Here is a 26,121-nt window from a genome sequence, read left to right as displayed (position 1 = left end):
AGAAAGGACATAGAGATCCTTGTTGAAGGTATTGTATAATAACACATGCTGTATTATTTCAGTTTCCCAGATTCACATAAGCAAGAACACTCAGCTTATAGAAATGTAGACTATCCAATAGATTTAAAGAACTCTTACCAAAAGTCTACATATCATTTATTTTAGTTCAGTTTTATGTTGGAAGCTGCATGTAAAGCTCTGAAATGCTGTTCCCCTGCTTGTATAAAAAGCTGGTTGTCTGGATTCTTTGGGGTTCTACCAAGACCTTTTCCTTGCGTGGCTGAACAAACAATGGTTAAAAAGTTTCCCTGTGGGGTTTATTCTTCTTCTCCAGGAGAGACTTTTTATTGTTTTTTCCTAAGATTCAATAATTCTTGGTGTAGAGCCTTTAGGGGTTATACATCAGCACCCTTCATTCCATCATATCAGGGCAGAATTACAGAACAAAAGAGTTGGAAGGGACCTTGGAAGTCTTCTGGTCCAACCCCCTACTCAAGCAGACCATATAACATTCTGGACAAATGGCTGTCCAATCTCTTCTTAAAAACCTCCAGTGTTGGAGCACCAAGAACTTCTGGAGGCAAGCCATTCCACTGATTAATTGTTGTCACTGACAGGGAATTTCTCCTTAATTCTCTCTTTGATAAGCTTCCATCTGTTACTTCTTGTCTTGCCCTCGGGTGTTTTGGAGAATAGGTAACTCTCTCTTCTCTATGGTACCTCTCAAATATTGGAATACTGCTATTGGAAATATTGTGGGCATTGGAAGGGCATTCTTTTTGTCCATTCTGCATCACTGATTGGGGGGAATATTCCCACAACTAAAGGGAAGTATTCACTTTCTAATGAAGATTCCAGACCTTCAAATCAGCAAAGTAACCCAATTACAGAACATGAACCAAGAATCTGATATGTATTGGCTGTTGTGGGTGAATCTGAAAGTAGGAATCCCTAGAATTTCTACTTAGTTGCTGTGTGAATGCTGAATTTGGGGAGAGAGAGGGATTATTTATTTTTATTAAATTTATATATTGTCCATCTCACTGTTGAAATTCTGAATAAATGGGATTTAGGAGAAAAATTAGTAAAACAGGTAACATGAATGGATGGTTGGAATTGAGATAAAAAAGTATAGAAAATTTGAACACTTGACGATTGTTTGCTTGGAGAAAATTCTGGGTTTTTTCTCACAAATAAGTATGTCTATTCTTAAGGTATATACAGCAAAGGAATTAATATCAGTCTAAAAGCATGATTGATTTCATTGCTTTTGGTTGAAATATTTAGAGAGTTGATGAAAGATATAAGAATATTCTGATAGTGTCCAGAGGGGTTCTTAGCAAAAAAAAATCTGTTAAAAGTAAAGATAAGAAGTGAGGAAAAATGAGAGAGATGATAGAATAATTGCAGGAAGAGAAAGTACAAGTCATGTATGAAAAAAATATTAAAAGATATATTAATCCTGCAGCAAAATGAATATAAACTAGATGTGATGTATGGAAGGTGCCTGGAACAGTAAAAAATAATTGTGACACAGAGTGCTTTAGGGACTTTGTGCAAGTATGCTAATCAGAAGAATGAAAAGGATGCATGGTTGTAAAGTAAAAGAAGTGAATGGTGAAAAATAGAAATAAGAGAATAATTACAAAAAAAATGAAGACGGGAGAAAGAACAGATTATTGTAACTATCTTTTAATTTTTTTTTCTTTCGTTCAATCCTGTCCAATTTGTGGACAAGTCCCTGTAGTATTCTTGGTAAGGTTTGTTCAGAAGTGGTTTGCCATTGCCTCCTTCCAGGAGATGAGAGCAAGTGATTAGCCAAGATCACTCATCTGGCTTCATGTCTAAGGCAGAGCTAGAACTCATGGTCTCCTGGTTTCTAGCCTGGTGCCTTAACCACTACACCAAACTGATTCAGCTTTTTCAATCATACCATGTTTATATTTGCTATAGAAACTGCAGCCTAACTAACATGTCTCTTGATTATTTATTCTGAAATACAATGGGTTGGTCATTAAAGAGCATTATCAAAAGTAGCTGGGCAACAATCTTTTCTAGTTGCTTCTCTATTTGAAAATCTGAACCTATGAAGAAATCTTTTTCATTAGAGTCCCCATCCCCCAGTTTATAGTTTGCAATCAATATTTTAAAAAACATGTTTTCAGACAATGAATTATTTCTCTTGAGGTAAACGTTCAGTAGATTTTGTCTCTTATTATTCTGATGTTTGTGGTATATACTTTTGGAGTGTTTTCCTGTAGGGGTTTTTTTTTGGGGGGGGGAATTATAAGTTCCATACAATGTCAAGTTGATATTCTTGGCAATTGATATTCTTGATCTGTTTTCAAGGCCATTGGAAAAAGCCCAACAGAAAGTCAGACTCCCTTAAGTTGTCCTGTCCAGCCTGTGTCAGCTGTTTGTCTAGTGAAAAAGTCATCTGCTGTCTAGTGAAAGTCATCTGCCACAGCTAAGGACTTGCTTGTCTCCCATTCTTCTTCTTCAGAGTAGCTAGGCTAAATGGTTGTTGTCAATTTATACAATAGGCTGTTTTCAGAGAATGGTGCTGCTGACTCAGAATTCTTCCAATTATGCATACAGAGGCAGGAAGAAGGCTTTTATTGCAGAATTGACCATGTTCACATTTCTTCTGGTTTTTACATGGAGTTTTGGTTATTTCTGTATTTTCTGTGATTGTTGGATTCTCCTGATTATTTTTAAAAAGCCAATTATATTTGATAAGCACAATAGGTGGTTCATCTGCCCCAAATACATGAAATTTTGATGTTCGAACCATTGATCCATTTAAAAAATATGTCAGGTTATCGTGAAACTTTAAACAACACATTTAAACTGAATATTGTAATACATTACCACTTCTCTAGCTATCAGTTAGAGAGCATGTGTTTATGTACACAGTCCTTCAGAGTGACATCTGTTATAAATTCAGAATTCCTTTATGTGTCTCAAGGTCTCCTAAACTTGGTTATGGTATATTTTCTCCTATATGAATATATATTTCAGGTTCTTCCATTGTGTTATTAGAACTTGAATCTGATATTAAACAAGTATTCACTTGGTCGGCTTTAGACTTTCAGAAGTATGCTACCATCTACAGCTCCAGGACTGATAAAAAAAATTAGGCCCTGCATAAGAACATTTCTGTGAGAGTGAAACAAAACAGCTGTGATCAACCTTATTTCTTCTTTCAATATTCTGCAGTGTTAATATTCTAAGACTTGTATTTTTTAAAAATGGATGCTTAATTTTAGTTTCCCTTGCTTTGAGGGAGAAAGGTGTATGTTATACATAACATTTCTTGGGAGACATGATACAATCTAGACTTGCTCCAATTAATCCTACTTTCTTCCAATCTTACTTGCTCATCAGAGCTTTGCTAATTTTTGCTTTGTAGATTATAGAAAACTTCTCACTAGGAAGCAATGCTTTTGTTCTAGATGTTGGCTGAATTTGAGGTAACCTTTTTATCCCTAGATCTAATCTATGGCAACAGCACCACCAGAAGGCTGTTCTTTGTCTTTAATTTACCTTTCTTGTGAGTTTTAAAATGTAGGCTTTGTACATTGTTGATATAAATATTCATATTCAATATAAACATTCATATTTATGTACAGAGTTACTTTAACCTTCCTCCTGTACTAGGCCTGGCTTCAACCATATGCTACTGTTGCATGATTATCCAATGTCCTTCTAGTTTTGTTGTAGCTTTAATAAAATTTGATAGAAGACGGGGATTTTCTCTCGAGCTACAAAGGTTCAGAATTCCTATAGGCAAGCAGGCAGGAACAGATGCTTACATACATTAATAACAACAATGCACTAAAGCTGTACTCTGTAGTCAAAGATAGTTTACCAAAAAATGAAATGTAGTAACTAGGTGTGTCAGGAAGTATCCCTGAAATATAAATTGTTTAGCAGCTGCTCCAAAAGATATAATAGCTTTGAGAGTTACATATTATTCTGCTTAACTGTCAAGAGTAATACACTTTTTTAAAGTGACTGTTTTGCATCAGATTCAACTCTGAAATCCTGGAATTTGCAAAGAAGGAATTGAGGAAAGAAGAGAATGAGGTAATCTTACACGTTCAGGAGCTAATCAATTTATTTCCAGCTGTGATGCAGCTAGAAGCATTTCCAGTCTGATTTTCCACATACAAAACAGTGATGTTCCAAACACATTGGAGATAAGCCATTTTCTTCAGGGTACAGGGTTTTTTTTAAATACTAAAATCTTGGTCAAAGACCAGTACATAATGAAACAAATAGCAAACTCTTTAAAAGGAAAAGAGTAAAAAACAAAAAAAAAGAATAATACAAAATTTTACTGTCACTATTTTACCATTGGAAACTATGTTTCTAGAACCTCCCCCCCTCCAAAACCCCCAGAATATTATTTGTCTGAAAGGAAAAAAGCTAAAAATCTAAGACAGAAGTGGATTAAATTAAATTAAATTAAAACAGAGTAATGTGACAGCTATTTGTATATGTATTTAACACTGTTCAAAAGTTAGGCCAGTTATATTAAGGGATGAAGATTGGTCAGCTTTAATCTTTGCTTACTAGCAGCATAAGAGAATATGGCAACATCCAGGAGCTTAAAGTCCCTTTGATCAAAAAGCAGCATTTATATACAGAGAGCAGAGAGCAGAGTGACAGAGAAAACTACTTTTATCAGCTATGGAGAAATAAAACAGATTCTAATATTGATATAAAATCAGCAATTCAGTAAAATGGGGGTAAAAGATTCTACGGTGCCTGTAGCACATAGAAATAATCAAGCAGCAAATGGAATTATTTTGTATCTGCCTTTCAAAATAGCTAAAGGAAGACTATTAAATCAGGCCAATGTTAAAGCCCTTGGATACTGTCATATTTTTTAAGTATTTCGCTGGTCTAAACATACAACTGGAAGCTCAGGAGTACATTTCTGGCACATGGTAGGAATTTTCTCACTGAGCTCTCCTCCTTCCTCATAGAGGTAGAGTGATGCTAAACCTCTATGGGGGAAATGCTATCTTTCCCCATTCACTGTTCTGTTAAATTTGGGACATGAAGCATAATGGCATGGCATTTAAATCCTGTTTTAACAAATGCACTCAGCACTACTTATTACAACTTGCTAAACAAATAAACAAAGCATGGAAGAGGTAAGTGCTGCTTGAGAGGTATTTTTATGCTCTTGTTGATCAGCTAGATTGTACTAACTGACACATGGGGAGTCTCCATATTTCTGAATCAGCTGTATGAAGGACAATTGAGCATTGAATTGGTTTGAAATATTTCTGAGGTTTTTGGAGAGTGAAATCTGGATGCAAGGAGACGCTTATCCATCACAAACTCGGGTCACAGTTTCATTCAACATAAAAATATATTATCTTATTGACGATGTGAATTTATATTTATACAGATGTGTGCCTTGTTATCCCTCCATATTTCCACCATCCCCTTTTTGAAAATTTTGGAACTAGGAAAGTATATATATTTTTTTACTTTTTGTAAGAATTAAACATACCTAATATACTTTGTAAATAGTTAATTATAGTTCAGTTTCATGTATATTGAAAGAGCACAAGCAAAATCATTGTTTGACTCCTTGTTTCTTGTATCTTTCACAGCCTGTTAATCAAGGAAGTCACTATCAGAAAGAAATGAACCCTCTTTCTCAGTCCAACCCAAGGTAAGTTGCTGTTTACAGCTCAGGCAAAGCCGATGTGTTGAGAATACGGGAAAAAACGGTCAGCATACGTTTTCTTTGGTGTGCTCTTAAAACTTATTGCCAGTTTCTCCATCTTAAAAAGAACTGTGTATTTCCAGCCTTGGCCACATATATACTCACGCATAAGTAGAAACCTGAGGGGTGGAAATGATTGCTGAGATGTGGCTCAGCAGTTGAGTGTATTTGGACTTGTGCATCCATTTTTAGCAACCACATACAACAGCAGTGTCCACAGACTGGAAACAAATAAATAGGAAAGCATTTATCATCGCAAGTCCTGGAACTCAGAAGTGGCTCTGTTGAACGTAGAACAGTGCTTTACTGTCTTTTTGTATTCCTATGTCTTGGAAGTAGTTTCAAGAATTCAGTAATGCTCCCTTAAAAAGAGGCAAAAATTGAAAAACATTGATTTTTCCCCCCCAGCTTATCTGAACTGAAGCTAATTTCTTAAGTAAAGAGATTGTTTTCTTAAGAAACACATGCTAAGGTGGAATATCTACCTCTGTGGGACACTCTCATAACTCAGGCTTTCTTTCATAGGGCAAGAGCATTTTCTAAATTACCTGAGAGACAGATCTTCAAATAATCTCTTGACAAAACAATTGTTATGACTATTAGAAAACTGTTTTTAAAAGCTGGCTTAAGGAAAACCTGGTTTAGGAACCAAAAGCACTTTGTACAAAGACTTAAGAATTAAGAACATTCTTATCCATTGTTTATCTTTCCTGCATTGCAGCAAAGCATCAAGAAGTTTTCCAAATTTGTGTTAAAATTTTCTACTATTTTTGCGTTTAATCTGATGAGAACTGGGGAGGATAAGCTTACAGTGCATTGCTGAAGACAGCAGCATGTTCAGTGGGCTTTGATACTGGCTGGACTTCAGTTTTTGTTGTGTCATAGTATAAGGCTTATTGGCAACTGCCTAAAACTAAAACTAATTCTTTCCAAGAATGATTCTTATAGCATCTGTTTAGCAATAATATTAACAAGATAAGAGTGGACTTATGAGAAGTCCAGCAACTGAACTATTTTCTGTATCCCTGGGTAGAAGAAGGTAAACATACCTTGATTTTTTTAAGAGCCTTCCTGTGATTGACCCATGTCATCCTTCCATTTCAATCACAGGATGCATACCAGCAGCTTTCCATACATAATTAAATCAAACTTCCCTTTCTGTATTAGCAATTTAGATATATTCCATCTGTTTTCCATACTCTGTACTTTAGGCAATAAAAACTGTGAAGTTTATAAAAGTTCTACTTTTCATTTCACTTCTCCTTGAGGGTCCACCTCTTTGTTTCCTGTTCCATGGTATATTTTTCTTTCCCTGAAGTCTCAAATCCTTTTTTTGTTCTGTCAAGTTCTTAAATCTTTCTAAATTTCCCTAGTGCAGAATAGCTTCTAAATCTGCTTATGGACATTCTTATTCATTAGCATTGCTTCTTCCTATGGATCAGGTGCTCCACTGCCTCTTCCATGCAGAATTAGAAAGCTTTAAGAGATATGAGCAGCTTCACAGTCACCTGCTTTATTGGAGAAAACAGATAACCGGCTCTCTCCAAAACGGGTTGGACATTTTTATTGGTATAGTACCTAATCCATCCAGGATTGGAGTAGATTCCACCCAGACAAGCAGGGTTGCATTGCCTAGTTTATTATGCAGAAGTGCCCACAAATAAACACATGTAGCTGAGCTAGCCAAGGTCTACATTTTGACAGCTGATGTAATCATTTTTCTCTCCATAGAAAGAGCAATTGTTAGTTGATTTTCCTACCAGCAGGGAATCCATCAATCACTTTTCCTAAGTTGTCCCACTTTATATGTGAGTGGACAGCACCAGTTGTTAGCCTCATTACTGAAGAACAATATGACTTACCAATGCAGGCAGTGCAAAACATATCAGCACTCATTTCTGCCACATCAGATGGACTGGAGGAAAACACATTGACACTGCTATGGGGAAAAACCCCAAAACACATCTGTAGTCACTGCAAGTGTTCCTTATTGTCCAGAAGTAAGTAAAGCAGCCAAAAGAATCTTATCCTTGTCTACTCCCTACTCAGTGTTGATCCATTTACTCTCACCCCTGCTTTGTTTTATTATATACCTTTCTTAATGCAAACAGTAATCAACATTCAATTTCATACTCATAAAAATATTTCATCATTCAAGCTAATTAATTGTAGGCTTTATCTAAAATAATAACCATTCTTACGTTGTTGGGAAACACTCAGCCAGGGAGGGAAGAGGAATAACAGAATAACAGAGATGGAAGGGACTTTGAAGGTCTTCTTGCACAGCCATAAGAGGTCCAGGACTGACCCCCACCACAAGCTCCAAAGAGCCTTATCAATCTGCTCCAAGAAAAGGCAAGCAGTCTTGGGATATTCCTGTATAATAGGCAGAATATAATAAGGTAGTTAGCTTGAACTCTACATGAACACATCTAGTTCCCTGCACCTGACATATATCCACTTCCATTCATTGTCTTGGGTAACAATTTCTAATAATTTGTTATGTAAGACTTTTCCAGAAGTCATCCTACTTTCATTTCTTTTCTTTTCTTCCATGCCAAAGTTTCCATTTTTTCCATACGTGTTTTCTCCTACAATCCATGGTCATTTTTTCCCAAATCCATTCTCCCAAAAGCCATCACAGTGCTAACTGCATTAACAGAGGGATAGAATCAAGATCACGTGAAGTGTTAATACCACTTTACAATGCCTTGGTAAGGCCACACTTGGAATACTGCATCCAGTTTTGGTCACCACGATGTAAAAAAGATGTTGAGACTCTAGAAAGAGTACAGAGAAGAGCAACAAAGATGATTAGGGGACTGGAGGCTAAAGCATATAAGGAACGGTTGCTGGAATTGGGTATGTCTAGTCTAATGAAGAGAAGGACGAGGGGGGACATGATAGCAGTGTTCCAATTTCTCAGGGGTTGCCACATAGAAGAAGAGGGAGTCAAGCTATTCACAAAAGCGCCTGAAGGCAGGACAAGAAGCAACGGATGGAAACTAACCAAAGAGAGAAGCAACCTAGAACTAAGGAGAAATTTCCTGACAGTTAGAACAATTAATCAGTGGAACACCCTGCCTCCAGAAGCTGTGAATGCTCCAACACTGGAAGTTTTTAAGATGAGACTGGACAGGTAAGATAGCTTTTGGGAATTTAGTATAACTATATGAATTAGCAGGAGACATTAAAACAACTCAATCATTGTGAAATATGCCTATTTAGAAAAAAAGAGGCATAAGGAAAGGATTTCCAACTTTGGAAGCAACAACGGAGATTTTTCAATAATATTTAACATTAGCGTTGCATTCAAAAACTACACAATTTAATAGTAGCCACTTTTTATTTCCAGTGATATCCAAAGCAAAGTTACAAACATGGGCTGAACAGTGCCTTTCTTTAAAGAAAAAGCCTTACAATATGTACTATAAATCAGTGATTCCCCCAACCTTTTGGGCACCAGGGACTGTTTCCATGGACTGGGGGGGGGGGGAGGAGTGTGCAACCTGGATCTTCTGCACACTCAATTTACAGTAGGGTCCATGGTCCTATGACAGTCTAATCAGTCTAATGCCTGATGATCTGAGGTGGAGCTGAAACAGTGGTGCTAGTGCTGGGGAGCAGCTGCAAATACAAATGAAGCATCACTCGCTCACTTGCCCACCACTCACTTCCAGCTGTGCAGCCCGATTCTTAATTGGCCACAGACCGGGACTGGTCCTCGGCCCAGGGGTTGAACCCCCTGCTATCAGTGAATTGACCAGATATACAAAGAACACTGGAAGAGTAATCGGGTATAGTTTAAAGCTTGGGAAAGATGCAGTGCCTCCCATTTCCTTTCCTAAATGGAAAGGAATTTAATCCATAGAAAAATAATTGTCAGAGAACATACACCTAATCATAATTAAAGCAGACGTAACTCCTTTGGCTGTTACCTTTGTTTCTGCTTGCTCATCTTATAAAGTCAGTACATTATTGAAGGTAGAAGATGCATAGGAAAATTTGATTTAAATTGCCCAACCATGAAGTTAACTTGGGCTTTCCTTCTAATTTTGCAGAATTTATCTCACTTTGTTGCTGTGCACATAATTAGTGCGCATTGGTCAAATGAAATAGGTTAACATAATGGTTTCTACCTTGCCAGTCGTAGCTTTTATGCTATCCCATTCTCTTTCTTAAGAAGGCTCTGTGCAGCTTGAAGTTCGTGAAGAAACCAGGAGGCTTTTGATTGGGAAAATGCTGGAAAGGCTGGCATACAAATGGCTGGAAAGTAATAGGCTCAGGTGACACAATATATTAGGTGGGCTCTAGTGATGTCTTAGTGGAAATAGGAAATGAGTCATTATAAGTGAACTTGGGCACAGGTAAAAGTTTGAACAATTGTATTGCTTTTAATTTACAAAGCAGCAATGGAGATCTGTCCTCTCCATTGTGCAATCCAACAGAGGACATGGTGAACTTTATACGCAGTAAAACATAGGGCAGTGTTTCTCAACCTTGCTGGCTGTGGAATTCTGGGAGTTGAAGTCCACATGCCTTAAAATTGGCAAGGTTGAGAAACACTGATATAGGGCTCTTTAAATTGTAGGCCTTGTCAGATTATTGAGTAAATTGTGGCTGTAGATTATATATGGAAGGAAAGACAAGCCATCTCAGGATGCTTAATGAAACAAAATGGGAAAATAATTAAATAATTAAATAATAGCTGAAATGAAAAAAGAAGGAAAGGAAGAATGGAAAAACAAAATGAGAGAGAGAGAAAGAAAGAGAGAGAGAGATTTTCATCCATGAAATAGAACATCTGAAAAAATAGATCAGTTGCTACCAAAATGACCTCCAGGCTCTTGACATGTACTAAATCATTGAAAAAAAATCAAGGAAACTGCTTCCCAAGGCTCCAGTAGAGAAGAGAAGAGACACAACAATTCAGACAGTTTGCTGGTCAGAGGACTAGCATTGCACCAAGTGGGCTGTGAAGAAACTTAGGTCCTGACATCTGTTTAAATCACATAGAAGAGGATGCTTCATTTTAAACACATAGTGAAATGCCCAGCTGGCTGGCTAGCATCGCAGGCCGCAACTCATATTTCCTCAAGGAAGGGATAACGTTCAACTGGATATATGTGATGCAATTCTCCCTCTTCTCCAAAAAGAGGGGACAGAGAAAACAAAGAATCTCCCTCTAGATCATATGTCTGAACAGAAATTATTATTCCAAGATATACTGGATTCTACTAAGCCACAGCAGTAAATTGTAGGTCTCCAGACACTTAATCCCGAATTCAGCTCTCAGCTGAATTTGGTAGCAGATCCCTAGACATTGCTCCGCAAAATTAGAAGTTTAGGCAAGAATGGACAATTGTCAATTGCAGAAAAAAGGAGTTCAAGACACATGTGTCCAGTTTCCAGAATTTAAACTCTAGATTTCTTTTCCTTTATCCTTCCAAATTAACAGATACCTGGTGGGTTTGAAGGTCTTAAAGGAGAGCTAAGATAAGTTTTGCATAACATCTCTCTCAAGCTGAAATAATCATTCTCACCTCACCAGCCTCAACCCTTGCAATAAAAATGAAATAGTAAACATATTAATAAAAATCTGAATTAAAAACTTAATTAAAATACCATTAAAAGCACATTGATAAAACAGATAGTACCCAATTGTATTCCAAAGCAGCAGCTAAAAGATCTGACATTCTAAAATCCTGTCAGAATAATAAAGTACGCTTGCTTCCAGAAGGATAATAATATGAGCTTACCAATTTGTAATACTAAAAAAGGCAAGATTTAGTGGAAACCGTATGGACAATAAAATTAGTCAGAGGTGCTCCAGATTATAAACTATGCAGTACACTCTGTCTCTTAATGGCTTCAGAAAGAGAAGTGGAATGAAATAGGCAGTTACTATGGAAGTTCTCTGTCTAACTAAGTTTTTAAGCAAGATGGATACATGCTGGATTTCTAATCTTGTAGAAGACAGTTACTCAGTATAATACTCTTTCTGTCTTCTGGATTTCTCTTCCAGGAAAAATGTGAATGCGATCCTGTCTCAATCTGTCTCCTTTTCTCTGATCCTTCTCTTTGTCCACTTTGCCCATTTTGGAGAGTTTCAAATGGGAGATTAAGGTTAGGAGTGTTTGAAATAAAACTTTCTGGAATAGCAGTACATTTCTCTTTATGAGCAAAAGTCAGTGGTTTTCGTTTCTGTGTCTTTAAGGCTGACAATGTCCAACAAGGGCTAGTTTTAAAGAAAGAATTTTGGCCACCAACTCTAGCTTGCTAAAAGAACCCTTGTTAACGCCACATACCATTATACAGAAAGGGGGGGGTGATTAAAAAGGCAAATTATTTTCCTTCTTGCATGTTCTAATTCAATGTTTCTCAATCTTGGCAACTTTTAAGATGCATGGATTTCAACTTCCAAAATTGCCCAGAAGCATGCTGGCCGGGGAATTCTGGGAGTTGAAGTCCACGCACCTCAAAGTTGCTAAGATTGAGATACACAGCTGTAATTGTACTCACATTGTCAGAGAAATTGTAACCTTGTTTAATCAGAATCATTAAGGCATAAGGCCTTGTACTTGCTGCTCTCCTGTTAAGTTAAGCATGCTTGCCCTTGAAATAAATTTACCTCAACTTCTATTCACCGTCTTTCCTTCTTCATTCACCTACGGTCTTTCCTTCTTACCACACACCTGAGCTTTGCCATGAAAGTGGATTTGAGGCAAGCAGTGGCTCTTTCCAAGTCCTTCAAGTCGATTCACATATAATATGAGCATGGTTAGTCCTCAATTTACAACCATTTGTTTAGTGACTTCAACGTTGCAACATCACTGAAAAAGTGACTTATGACTGTTTTTTGACATTTTTTTGATGATTGAATTATAGAAAGAGATGTGTTGTAACCATAGAGTAAGAAGTAAACTTAAAATTGAACTTTTTGTTCACTTACAATTATTTTTCTTTTACTTTTTTCTTTCTTGCACTTTTAACTCTTTAAAAAGTCTTTTTCTTTCCTTTTTTCTTACAATACATTTTGTATTAGTTTTTTAATTTTCTTTTTAAAAATCATATATATATAAATATAATAATAATTATAATAATTATAATAATTATAATAATTATAATAATTATAATAATTATAATAATAATGATAATAGAGTTGGGAGGGACCTTGGAGGTCTTCTAGTCCAAACCCCTGCTCTGGCAGAAAACCTTATACCAGGGGTGTCAAACTGCCAGCCCGCGGGCCAGACACATCATCCGGAAGCCGCAGCCACCCCATTGCTGGCAATGGCAAAACTGTCCTGATACGTTGCATGACATCACGTGACGTTGCGAGTTTGACATGTCTGCCCTATACCATTTCAGACAAATGGTTGTCCAGTCTCTTCTTAACAGAAGGAAGATATTACCTGTAATGCAAACAGAGGATTTTTTATCAGAGGATCCCCAGGTAACCAAGTTTGAAGGACTCCCTTGAAAGTCACGGGTTGGAGCTAACCTTCTTTCAGATGGGCTGGTGTTCCAGAGGGCAGATGCCCTGGCAAAAAAGACTCATCTTCAAGGTCCCATCAAACCACACCTGCTATGTGTCCCTTTTGCCAGATCTGATAGGAGGGGTAGATGTAATCGGTAAGATTTTGTCACTCTGTCAAAGGAAACACGTTCTATTTCAGCAATCTCCTGTTGTGTAAATAATATTTTACTTACATGAATAAGACAAAATACGGTTTTATTTATTCATTCATCCATTCACTCGTCACAATTTTACACTGCCCATCTCAACTAAGCGACTCTGGGCAGTTTACAATAAGTTTTAAAATGTATTTGTTGCATTCTTTTTATTTAGGAAGTTAATAAATGTTACCTGACCCAGGTATTGTGGGAAAGTACATAATCTGTTTAAATAAAGATTCTGTGCCATTTGTTTTTCAACAGGATAATCTGTTATAGTTGCAACATTTCCTGTTATAAATACATAATAACCTCAAAATAAGGTTAAAATCTGTTTGCTAGAACCATTTTAATTAGGAGGGAGGGTGCAGAAAAGGATTTATATATCATGCCAACTTCCATTTGTGCTAGTGTAATTCAATATTGAACTAGAGTAGAAGTTTACAATAGACATCAACAGCAAACATTACATAAGCGAACATTTTCACTATTTCCCTTGTAGCTGAATTTATTGCCTACATAGATGTGGGGCAAAAGCAGATGGTTATAGGCAAGTAAACATAGCCATGACTAGTTGACCCTATTACTGTTAATAGGGATATCCAGCTGTCCCTTGGGTTTGTCAGGCAAGTGGTTTGCAGCAGCATTAAAAAGCAGCACAAGAAAGCTTGCTACCACACAGACTTCTTCAGATCTTTACTGCCTAGTTTATTTATGCATTAGAACATATCCATTCCGCTCCTAAATTATTAAATGAATGGTTGAATATGGGCTGAGGAGAAATTATTTTTGGACCAATTGTTTGATGGAGTCATCTGTTGACAACATGAGAGGTTAGATTGCTATACTTGAGAATTTGAGTTCATCCTCTTTTTGCAGTAGCAAAACCCTTCACAACTTAGAGCAACACAAAATTATTTATTCAGAGTCCTAAATGATAATAGCGTAAACAATTTTAGAAATAGGGGCCGCAGATTTTAAGGCAGAAGCTATTAGTATTCTTCAGCATAGGCTTCATCAAAGGCTTCAGGGCTTTTAAGACTAAAAGATACTGAGGAGTCAGTCAATCATATTACAGTCAACGGCCAGTATTCCACAAGCTGAGTAGATCATCAGTTTTCAAGATAGAGGAAGCCATGTAGGCCACTGGCAAATTGTAATGGCATATGGGAATGACAGTAGGAGACAGGAAGAAGAGCCACAGACTAGTCAACTGTCATGCATAACACAATAGAGATGATTAGGGGACTGGAGGCTAAAACATATGAAGAATGGAATTGGGTAAGTCTGGTCTAGTGAAAAGAAGGACTAGGGGTGACATGATACCAGTGTTCCAGTATCTAAGGGGCTGCCACAAAGAAGAGGAGGTCAACCTATTCTCCAAAGCACCTGAAGGCAGGACAAGAAGCAATGAATGGAAACTAATCAAGGAGAGAACCAACCTAGAAATAAGGAGAAATTTCCTAACAGTGAGGACAACCAGCCAATGGAATAACTTCCCTGCAGAAATTGTGGGTGCTCCAACACTGTAGGTGTTTAAGAAGACTTTGGACAACCATTTGTCTGAAATGATATAGTTTCCTGCTTGAGCAGTGGATTGGACTGGAACAGTGGTGGCGAACCTATGGCACGCGTGCCAGAGGTGGCACTCAGAGCCCTCTCTGTGGGCATATGCGCCATGCCCCGGAGATGGCAACCGTCTCTCTTCAACCAGCCGCCCACTAACTCGCCGAGGTCCCACATGGCCGGATGCATCCCAGCACCCATGCACTTGCTGGCCTCTGTGTACAGGGGCTGATGGTGTCAGGCAGCAGCTGCCCCAGCCTCACCTTGCCCTGTGACAATGGCACCCACCGCCCCACCTGCCAGAGACCCCCTGGATCTCCCCCAACCCTGCCCGGCCCCCACAGGCGTCCCTCCCACAAGCAATATCGAAGTGATCACGCCCAACTTGGCCACACCCACCCAATCTGCCAAGACCAACACAGCCACGCCCACCCAGTGGGCCACGCCCACCTGGCACCCGGTGATAAATAAGTGGGTTTTGGGTTGCAGTTTGGGCACTTGGTCTCTAAAAGGTTCGCCATCACTGGACTAGAAGTTCTCCAAGGTCCCTTCCAACTCTGTTATTCTGTCCTTCTCTTATTCTGTTATCCCAGCCCGCATTTGGAAAAGAGGCGTAGGAAGCATCTCAGAAAGAATCCTCCCTAATTTGATAGAAAGTAAAATTAAAGAAATGCTTTCAAGCAACTAGATTCTTTTGCTGTAACCTTACAATAAAGGTAGTGTTAGCACAAGTGCCACTAGGGGGTGTGCTACGGAGCAGAGGCAGGCCGGCAGGGGTCACTGGTGAGCTGTGTTGCAGGCAGGCACTTGCTAGGGAATGCAGGCAGGTGGAGAGATCTCATATTCTGTAGCAATGGCCCTTAGGAGGAAAATCACAAGAGCAACATGCGACCTTCCCTGCCAGCTTCTTCGTTGACTTGGACATGACCCAAGGACTACCTGTTTTGGAATGTGCATATATATATATATATTCAGTAGAAGTACTCCATTTCAGAGGGTGGCTCTACATTGCAAATATATACCATTATATTTTGTAGAGAAGTAGATAGAGGACCTTAATGAAGAAATGCAAGACATCTCAGAAGAAGGCATGAGAAAAAAAAATGCAAAGTTTGTGTGGTATAAGAGGGTTAGGGCAGAGGAGAAATTATGGCAGGTTTTATTCTTATACCGTAGTAGAGTTCCAGGAGAGGCTGTGTTGTCTGTTCTGGACCTGGCTTGCTACAAGGATTGGCACATGTTCGTCTGCACGTTTATCAACCTAAGGAGGGGAAGAAAGGATAATTCCAAATTAGCTCAAATAAGTACTTTTTAAAGAAATGAATAAGGCTTGTTACCAAAAAAAGACTTATTTTTGTGATTCATTAGAAGAACAAGATCACACAACTTCACTGAACATACCCAGTTGACAGCACAATGTTAAGAAGTATAGAACTTGTCAGTGCCAACACAAGTGAGCAACATTCGTGACGGTACTTTGATTTTATTTGGATTTATTGACTACTTCACAGAATTCAGTAAACTTCCAAGGGACTTACATTCTACTTAATCAAAATAAGTTCCGTTACTCATCCTTCATTATTCATCAGCCTTGCTCTTGCCTCAAAAGAAAATAAAAGGATAAAGGGGATAGTAAATGAGAATTATCTCTAATAATTAGGAGAAGTCACTCTCTCAACGACTTTGAAGTAGAAAGTTTCCACATCTGCAATCTTAAATTATTTTAATGATTGAGAGATCCCTCCTCCCAACTTTAAGAATTACAGTGCTTCTAAATGTAATTAATTTAGAATAAAAATGCAGAAGGTAGGATTTTGGGGGTTAGCGGAAGTCCTGGCAACTAGAAAGGAATAAACCCTCTCCTTCACTATAACTTCTAGATCAAATTAGCAACTACAGATCAGAAAAAAGCAGAATTTACTTATTCGTTTGTTGTTTTGTTCCATACAGTATTAACCTTGTGAACTCTCAAGCTTCCTCTTTCCACTATGTTGTAATAATAATAATAATAATAATAATAATAATAATAATAATAATAATAATAATAATAAAGTTGGAAGGTACCTTGGAGGTCATCTAGTCCAACCCCCTGCTCAGGCAGGAAACCCTATACCATTTCGGACAAATGGCTGTCCAGTCTCTTCTTAAAAACTTCCAGTGTTGGAGCATTCACCGCTTCTGGAGGCAGGTTGTAGATGGACAGTGATTAATATTTATATGTAAGGGTGTAGGTATATACATATGTTGTATTTAGCATGTTTATATTTGTGTTATGTATGTGTACACTTTTGAGAGCAAGCAACAGTATTTCATTTTTAAGGTGTGCCAGTGTTCCCACTGTAAAAAATGACAATAAAGATTATCTTATCTTATCTTATCTTAAAACATTTTTATAGCCATCCATCTTATAACCAACTCTGGGCGGCTCCCAATTAAAAGTTAAAATAACAAAGAAAACTATGTTAAAACTATTAAACTAAACACTTTAAAACATTAAAAACAACAAAAATGTGGCACCAAGACAAACTTCTAACCTGTAGTTATCTAATCTTATCCCAGCATTTGCGGGGGGAGGGGGGGACAATATCTCCAAAGTTTTACAGGAGGCTGGAGGCTTGCTGGAATTCAAGTGGCGGAGGATTCCATAGGGCAGGGGCTGCCATTAAAAAGGCATGCTTGTTGACTCCCATTTGATGGCAATATTTAGGGGAAGGGACAAGGAGTACGCCCACCTTCTCTGACCTGGTAGGATAGATAGATGTCCGTAGAGAAAGGCGGTCTCACAAATGACTTGGCTCTGTGCCATACATAGGGCTTTAAAGGTTAAAAATGTCCCATAAGTAAACTACAGTGTTGTGCCCTACACATGAAACTGGCAGCAAAAAATACTTAAAGAATTTTCTTGAAATAATACAAGTCCATCATTTCCATTGGTTTGCAGCAACACGACTATCTGTACCTGGGACTAAATCCCAGTAAACTCAATAGTTCCTATTTATGACTAGAAACAGACCAGAGAGAAGGGCAATCTCTTCACCCTCAAGTGAACATTTGTGCAATGGAACGTTTAGCTTTACTTCATTCTTTTTTTTTTTTCAAATTTTTATTAATTTTCAAATAAACAAATTCTAAATACAAATATGGCGTACATTAATAAAAAAAACATATTAAACATAACCATATTTTCAGAGGTGCTCGGCAGCCCCCCCCCCTGCATCCGCCCTCTCTTTCACCCTTCCTACCTACTTCCCTCCTCCCCTCCTCCCCTCCTACCTGCACCTCCTCCTGTCTTTCAACTACCCTACATATCCCACCTCCTTCCTTTCCTCATCCTTCGGATGCAGTCTGGGGGTGCTAATCGAGCACCTCCTCTTAAAAAATAATAATAAATAAAATACATTATTCTATAACATATTAATACACCAAATTTTGCATATCTCTACCCCCCTCATCCCCCCTTCCCCCCCCCCGACTTCCCAGAACTGAGTACAGGGATAAGCACATATCATCACATATCTAAATAATACTACCCAAACCTAATACAATCAAATATTAACATACTTTAACTCTATTATACAATAATAAACATAAATATAAAAAATGTATATAACATATACATTATAATACATAAATAAGAATAATAAAAAATCTAATCAAAAGCTATATAATAATTATTCATTTCATACTTTCTCTGAATATAATCTATCCATCTTCTCCAAACCAAAATAAATTTCTCTTGAGTTTGATCTTTCAAATATGCGGAAATCTTGGCCATTTCTGCAAAATACGACACCTTCAGTCTCCATTCATCCATAGNGAGCAACCAATAATCTTGCTGCTGTTATACAATACAACATCAGATTCATTTCTTTAAAATCCAAATTTTCCATAATACCCAATAAAAATAATTGTGGTGTAAATTTTATCTTTTTCTTAAAAATCTGTTGGATGTTCCACCAGATCTTAATCCAAAAAGCCTTCACATCCCTACATGTCCACCAAATATGATAGTAAGTTGCATCTAATGCTTTACTTCATTCTTGAGTGTCTTTAACATGTATGTTGACAGCCTCAGTAATTTTCTTGATTTTCTCTAATTAACATCTATATTATTAAACACTAATATTTCCATTATTTTTCACCTGTCACATTCAATTGCTCATGTCCTTTGCAAGCAATACAGTCTATCTTTGTCCATGGGGGGGGGGGAGGAAATGCAGCTGCTTGTTACTTGTATTTTTTTTTTCAATTGAATCTTTGTTGTATTAACCATATTGCTGGAGAAAAAGAGTTATAGCATCACACTGAATACAGCAGTAGGCAGCCTCTTGGCACTGGTGGGCACATCCTATTGGCACAATCATAAAATGGCTAACATGAGGTTATGATGGTTACGACATTTGGAGAATTTCCTACTATCCCTAGCAGCCAAGCTTACATTTCCTCCTCCCTCTCCCCCCTCCCCCCCCATCCACTACAGTGATGCATTTTAGCTTCTGAGTAGAATTCAAGATGCTGGTCATTGTCTATAAAATCCTTCATAGTCAGGGCCTGGTTATCTATGGCAGGGGTCCCCAACCTTGGCCACTTTATGACTGGTGGACTTCAACTCCCAGAATTCCTCAGCCAGCCATGCTGGCTGAGGAATTCTGGGAGTTGAAGTCCACCAGTCATAAAGTGGCCAAGGTTGGGGACTTCTGATCTATGGAACTATCTTACTCTAGCTATATGTGCCCATACTAGGAGATCTAGTACAGTGAGCAACATCACCCACCATTTAAATTTCATCCATTGTTAAAATTATGTCAGCTTGTCAGACCTCAGAAACTTGCCTTTTGTGTGTGGGGGGGTGGTTGTCACATCTGCTCCAAAATGTGCATATAAGCAAGACTTTAAAACATGGTTCTTTTAGCAGGACCTGGGCCAGGATAATTTGTGATGATCCCGCACCAATACTGGGATTGTACCCCTTGATTTTTAGTATTTCTTTTTCACAATATAAGTTGTCTCCCCCTGTGTGTTTTCTAATATTGTTTTAATATGTTGTACATTAACGTAGAGTTACTTGGGTTCTTGAGGCAGCTTACCAGTTGAATAAGTAATAAATAAATTTCCGAACATAGTACTGGGCAGCAATTATTCATCCAGGAGTATAAAGTTGATGATGGAGACAGGTGCTTTGCTTTGCAACAGATACACATCTCTTTTGTTATTGCTTTTTAAATTAAAAAGAACATTTTAAATAGAAATTAAAATCCAGTGGTGCAGAAAATCTGGGATACCCCAAGGAGTTGTTTGCTGTCCTACAGGTGTGTGTAGGATTCTCTCCTCATAATCTTATAAAAAAATAAGAACATGATTTCCATGTTGAGATATACAATTTACTGGAATTCAGCAACGTATCTCTGTAGCCCTCTTTGAGAATTCAGATTCTCCAGCTTCCCCATTTTGACAAGGGAGTTGAAAAACACAGTGATTAGTATGAACAAGGGTTCCTCATTCCCTACAGGCTGTTGAGCAAAATTCAGTTCTAGTGACCCCAGAAGCAAGGTCCAAGTCAATGTCCCCATTTCTTCTATATCAGTGGTTCTCAACCTGTGGGTCGGGACCCCATTTGGGGTCGATCGACCATTTCACGGGGGTCGCCAAGCAAGGCTGTCCACCATTTTTTTTGTCCGCCATTTTTCCCCCCTTTTCCAGCGGGTGCCTTACCTCCCTTGGGCTGGGCCAGCTGGTGGTCGGCCTGCTCCGTCTCTGCCGCTTGCCAGCTATGCCTCGGCCGGCGCAGGGGGCGGAACCATGCATGCACGGCGCTCCCGGGCAGGGAAAGTCCTTGACTTACAACCCGTTGGGTAGTCCTCAACTTACAAACGGTTTAGTCCTCGACTTACAAACGGTTTAGTCCTCGACTTACGACCGGTTGGGGTCGCGGCATTAAAAAGGTTGAGAACCATTGTTCTATATGGATAGACTTTCTGAATAAAATTCTTCAAAATAGGTTTTGTGTACTCCTTCCTCACCAATTTGCTGTCAGGAGTATAAACATGAGATGGGCCAAAGAAGTACAGCTTCAAAATAAGTTTTTAAGCCAATTTTAAATATAAAAATACCCCCCCCCCAATCATTCACATTTCCCTGGGAAGTAGGCTCTTCAACAGTTGTGTTTCCTGTCCCAATATCCATCTGTCACAAGTGTTTTTTTCAAATATAATTTGAAAACTTATCTGACACAACCAGAAATGGAGCTTGCCTCAGTCCTTCTCAGTCAGCTTTTAGTTGCAGAGTACCGCCTTTCAAAAGTCTTATTTATAAGGCAGGCGTCAACAAAAAGTACACTAGAATTTCCTGAGAGATTTCTGGGTGAAATGCAGTCATTTGTTTTTGACTCCAAATTATTTAGCAATAATTCTTCTTTGCCACCACCCTCCCATCGCACTGTGCTTGTAAAAGTGAACAATACACATTTTTTTTCTTTTTATTGTGTTAGTATAAATCTTGATACAATACCTTATTCCAATACAATGATATTTATATAATATACTTAAATTCTTAACAATCTGTTATTTAGGCACTTTGGAGTATTGCATACAGAGACGAAGAAAGAAAAAGTGGATATTCCATCAATACTAGTGGAAATTTAGGGTACTAATGTTACAAGCATTATTATTATTTGTTTTTTCTGTTCAAAATTAAAATATAAAATTGGAAATGAGAAGCTGAAGGAAGAGCATGTAGCAATACACACTTTTGAGCAGCTCGCTATTGGAAGATGATGCTTTATCTATTATCCTTACCTGTGAAAGGAAGAAACTGTCCCATCACTAATACTGCAGATAGGTGCAGTTACCATCCTTATTTGCCTATGGATGAGGAATAATGAGAACATCATCTTGTATTCTAGAACAGGGGTCTCCAACCTTTTTGTTTTGGCGGCCCAGTGGGAGAGGGAGGAGCAGGCGCCTTACGCGCAAATGTGAATGTGGCCACACGTGCACGTGCACATACAAACAGGCGAGCATGCGCACCATGCAAATGGGGCTGCAAGCATGTGCGTGAGGCTCTCAGTGACAACGGCGCCTGTTTGAGGCTTGTGGCACCACCGCCTCCAGGATCGCGGTGATGCTACCACCAGCGTGAGGCACCGCGGCCTGCAGTGATGCCACCCCCTGGTGCGAAGCTTATGCTGCCACTCCCGCGTGAGACTTGCACCACGGCCCACAATGATGCTGCCCCTGGTGCGAGCCTCACCCTGCTGCCCCCACACAAGGATCACACTGTGGTCCACCTGCTGCTTGTGGCGCTGCCGCCGTCCGCGCAATACTAGCGGCGCTGCCGCTGCCCGCACAACACTTACGGCAAAGATAGCACGAGGGGGGGTGAGCATGTGCACATGCACTGCCCAGCTACTCATGCGGCCCGGCAGCCAAGAGGCCACGGCCCGGTAGTGGGCCGCGGCCCATAGGTTGGGGAACCTCTGCTCCAGAATGTCATGTGCAACACTTGCTTGTCTTCCCCACAAATCGGCGACCTAACAATATCATTAAAATGAAGAGAACTTAGGACTCAGTTGGACAATCCACTACCACCACCTTAGGGCACACTGCAAATTTTGGACTCCATTTTGGCAGCTCCTAGAGCCAATTCAGACCTCAGTTGTTTCAAACCAGCAGCACAGGTTTCCCCCATTTTTGCAATCAAAAACAGCTGAAATGAGCCCTCAAAGCAGCTTCATATCATTTGAAAAACTAGAGCCAGCTTGAGTGGCCATGTGGTTAGTACGGTAGAATAGCGCTTCAAGCCAGCATCATTGTATTAACATCATCAGAATATTTCCAAAGTGCAAAAAACCCAAAGGGGAAAAAAACACTGCTTGAATCTAAGCTCTGTACATTTCCATCAGCCCCCTACCATGAATGATCCTTAGCCACCCAAAAAGTACTAAGCTCAGTTCTCCACCTCTCCAAAAACTGTCCTCTCTGAAGCTAGAGTAACCAGGAGTGTCTTCTCATGTGAAAGCATCTTAAGTTGCATTTCATCCCATGTCCAATCTCCTTCCTGATCTCCCTACATGAAGTCCAAACACCGCTTTAAACTCCCACAAACGGATGCCATAAAAGTAGAACCAGCTTCAGCAATTGAGGCGCTACACAAATATGAGCTTGAATGCCCGTAATTCTGCAAAATATAGGACTTTTTTCATTGTATTACTGGACAGTAGAGCCTTCCATAGATCTGATTATGCCACTCTAAGATATTGTTATATTTACTCTTGTCCATTGATTTAGTCTGTTGTGTTTTTTAAAGCCCTTGTTCACTAGTCATCCATTAAGAATAAATGGATGGCAATCTGTAGCACGCAACAGGAGAAAGCTTTCGGCAGCCGTCTGCAAGAGAGGAGGCCAGCGTTATTAAATGTGAGACAGCCAGTTATTGGAAGTCAGCTTCAGGTGTTTTATGAATTGCTGAAGCATTAAAACATAATTCCTATAATGAATGGTTTGCTTGTGCTCAGCTTTTCATGTTTTGTTTTTTTGAAAAATAGGAAAACAGCTAATTGACACTTGGTTAAATGCATGGGAATATGAAACTGCAGAGAAGCACATCCAAGTCCTGACAGCTCGTAACTGATAGGCTTCATTATTGCCTGTTGGACTGAGATGAAATGAGAATATGCTGGGATCTTGCCGAGTATCTGCTTTCCCCTGTGCAGGTTTCTTATTGCAATTTGTATGTAGCTAATAGGCTGATAAACACATGAATCAAAGTTAGCAGAAAGGGCAGCACAGGATTTTGTTGTTGCTGCTGCTGTTGGTAATAAAACAGTAAGTTACTTTTTCTCCACTGACACCTTTTATATCGTCATCCAGCTAATGCCACAATATAGTTATTGTAATGGATGTACGATAGTTGTAGAATTTTTATTTTAAAACCTTCCATATCTTCCATAGCAAACATAGGATGTGAGAGACTCTATGCAGAAACATCTGGGAGTCTACAGGGTATCTTCAGCTTCCATAGCTGGTGGCAGAGCAGTTGTGTTTAAGTCTCACTCTACTGCACGGGTGTCAAACTCGCCACATCACATGACGTGTCGTGACATATCACGACTTTTTTTGCATTGCCGGCAATGGGGTGGGCGCGGCTTCAGTATGATGAAACTGGACCCCGGGCCAGCAGTTTGACACCCCTGCTTTACTGTAACCATCCATAATAACTCAAAGCTCCCACCCTTTTTAAATGTGCTTGTGGTGTCTCTTTCATCCCCGCGAAGCCCCTTCACCACCTGCTACAGAGGTCAGTTTGTCAGTGACATACCCCAGTTCTGTGCTTCTGCATATTTAGAGCATTCCAGAGCTTAGAAAATTGGTGAAAGTCCCATCTCTGCGTGCACCCACCCTGGGTTGCACCTTGTGAACTGTAGCTCCCACTAAGTACTTGTGACTTTTAGCCACCATAACAGTAGCCTGTTTAACCTTGAATTAATTCTTTGGCTTGATCATCATTCTCTGTTGTTGTTTTTTCAATTTTCTTCTTAATTTCAAAGCAACCATTCTCACCTCCACTTTGAATCCTCATTTGCTTTCTGCAAGAAAATCTGAGCCCATCTCAGATAGAAGCCCTGCAAACCATACTCTAGGGCAGTATGGCGAACCTTTTAGACACTGAGTGCCCCAAAACTGCCCCTGCCTCTCCACCTACCCTGCTCTGTGCCCCACCCGCTCTGCCCCCACTCCCCCACAAGGGCACCCACTGCCTCCACGGCCCACTGCAGTAGATTGTCCAAGCAGCCCAGCAGCACAGTGGCAGCCACCCCTTCCGCCCATGCCCCGTAGCATCTGTGCGTGACGGGACGTGAGGGTGGAGTCTTGTCCCCACTGCCTGGATGCCATGTCCTTGGCTGAGCTGCTCTGTGTGGACCACGCTCAGGGGCAACTCTCCTCCAGGGTTGAATGAGACTAGGAAACCAAAGTTATGAATGCTAATAGTACTTTTACTATAAGGTTGCAGTAGCCGAATTTTGCAAGTCTCAGTGTGCTTCCTATTCCCTCCTTTTAGCTTTATGAAAAACTAGGAATGATCATGTCTGAATCGCTTTCTCAAATTACATTTTTGCCCTGGAGTTAGATATCCTTTTTCTGACCATTGTCTTGGTTGCAGCTGTTTTATTTGTTCTTCGGGGTTATTCTTTCTGTCAGTTACCGAGGTTGGATCTGTGTAAGACTGCTTTCTGGGAATAAACTTTAAAAGTGGCAGATTCCACTGTCCACACAGGATCTTGGGTACTTGCTGCACCATTATCAGCCCAGAAGAAATATCAAAGCTTTCTAATAGATCCAGTTTTATAGTTTAAAAAAACCTCAGATGACTAAAGGCTCTGATGCTTCCCTGATTATGGCTCCAATTCCTCTGCTGAGTGGCATTCTTCAGCCCTGCTACCACACATCTCCATGTGGATGGCCATCCAAGATGCTAACACTATCAGCCCTAATTCCAGTGCTTCCGTTCTTCCTGAGGGTAGCCGGAAGTGTCTTAGGCCAAACCATCTTCTATGCCAGGAGTCGCCAACCCCCGGTCCGTGGACCGGTAGGGGGCCACGGCATGCCAGCAATCGGTCCGCACAAGCAAGAAAAGCCCCATCGGCGGGATGCAGGCAGCCCACAAAACCACGCCCCCTCCGGTCCGTGAAAAAAACCTCTCTCCACAGAACCGGTCCCTGGTGCCAAAAGGTTGGGGACCTCTGTTCTATGCTATCAAGTTCTGGTTACATCAAGAAAAAAGAAGAGGGATGCTCTTTCTTATTCCAGCATCCATCACTTAATTAACTTTGTTGTAGAGCATCACTATTACCACCATTAACTGCACTCTGCAATCATGGAGCTCAGAGATAAGTTATACTTTGTCTGCATGGCTAAATATCAACATGTATGATATTACTACTGCAACGACCAACAGATACCAACTTAAAAACCTCTATTAAAATGCTTAAAGATCAATTTAACTTGTTAATTGCTGACCAGGTGGCCACCAACTTGAAGTATATTAAACATAATACATTTGCTAATGCAAATAAACCGGGGAGATGGTTGGCCTACCAAATACGCAAGAGACAAAAAGCTAGACTTATATCT

General features: G+C 39.5%; 1 protein-coding gene across 1 annotated transcript in view; it reads left to right on the top strand.

The window, feature by feature from the left end:
- Positions 1-26,121, top strand: part of LOC114923092 (uncharacterized protein C3orf67 homolog) — a gene marked incomplete at its 5' end in the record, with an annotated part of 88,285 nt that overhangs the window by 22,404 nt on the left and 39,760 nt on the right. The window contains one exon of the mRNA XM_029285567.1: positions 5,634-5,695. Within this exon, the coding sequence (XP_029141400.1) occupies positions 5,634-5,695 (62 nt within the window). The remainder of the gene's footprint in view (positions 1-5,633; positions 5,696-26,121) is intronic.

Source organism: Protobothrops mucrosquamatus, unplaced genomic scaffold, assembly GCF_001527695.2.
Source record: "Protobothrops mucrosquamatus isolate PMUCROS unplaced genomic scaffold, P.Mucros_1.0 scaffold1863, whole genome shotgun sequence".
Lineage (NCBI taxonomy): Eukaryota > Metazoa > Chordata > Lepidosauria > Squamata > Viperidae > Protobothrops > Protobothrops mucrosquamatus.
The sequence above is the reverse complement of the archived record's forward strand: the minus strand, read 5'-3'. Positions and strand labels throughout refer to the sequence as shown.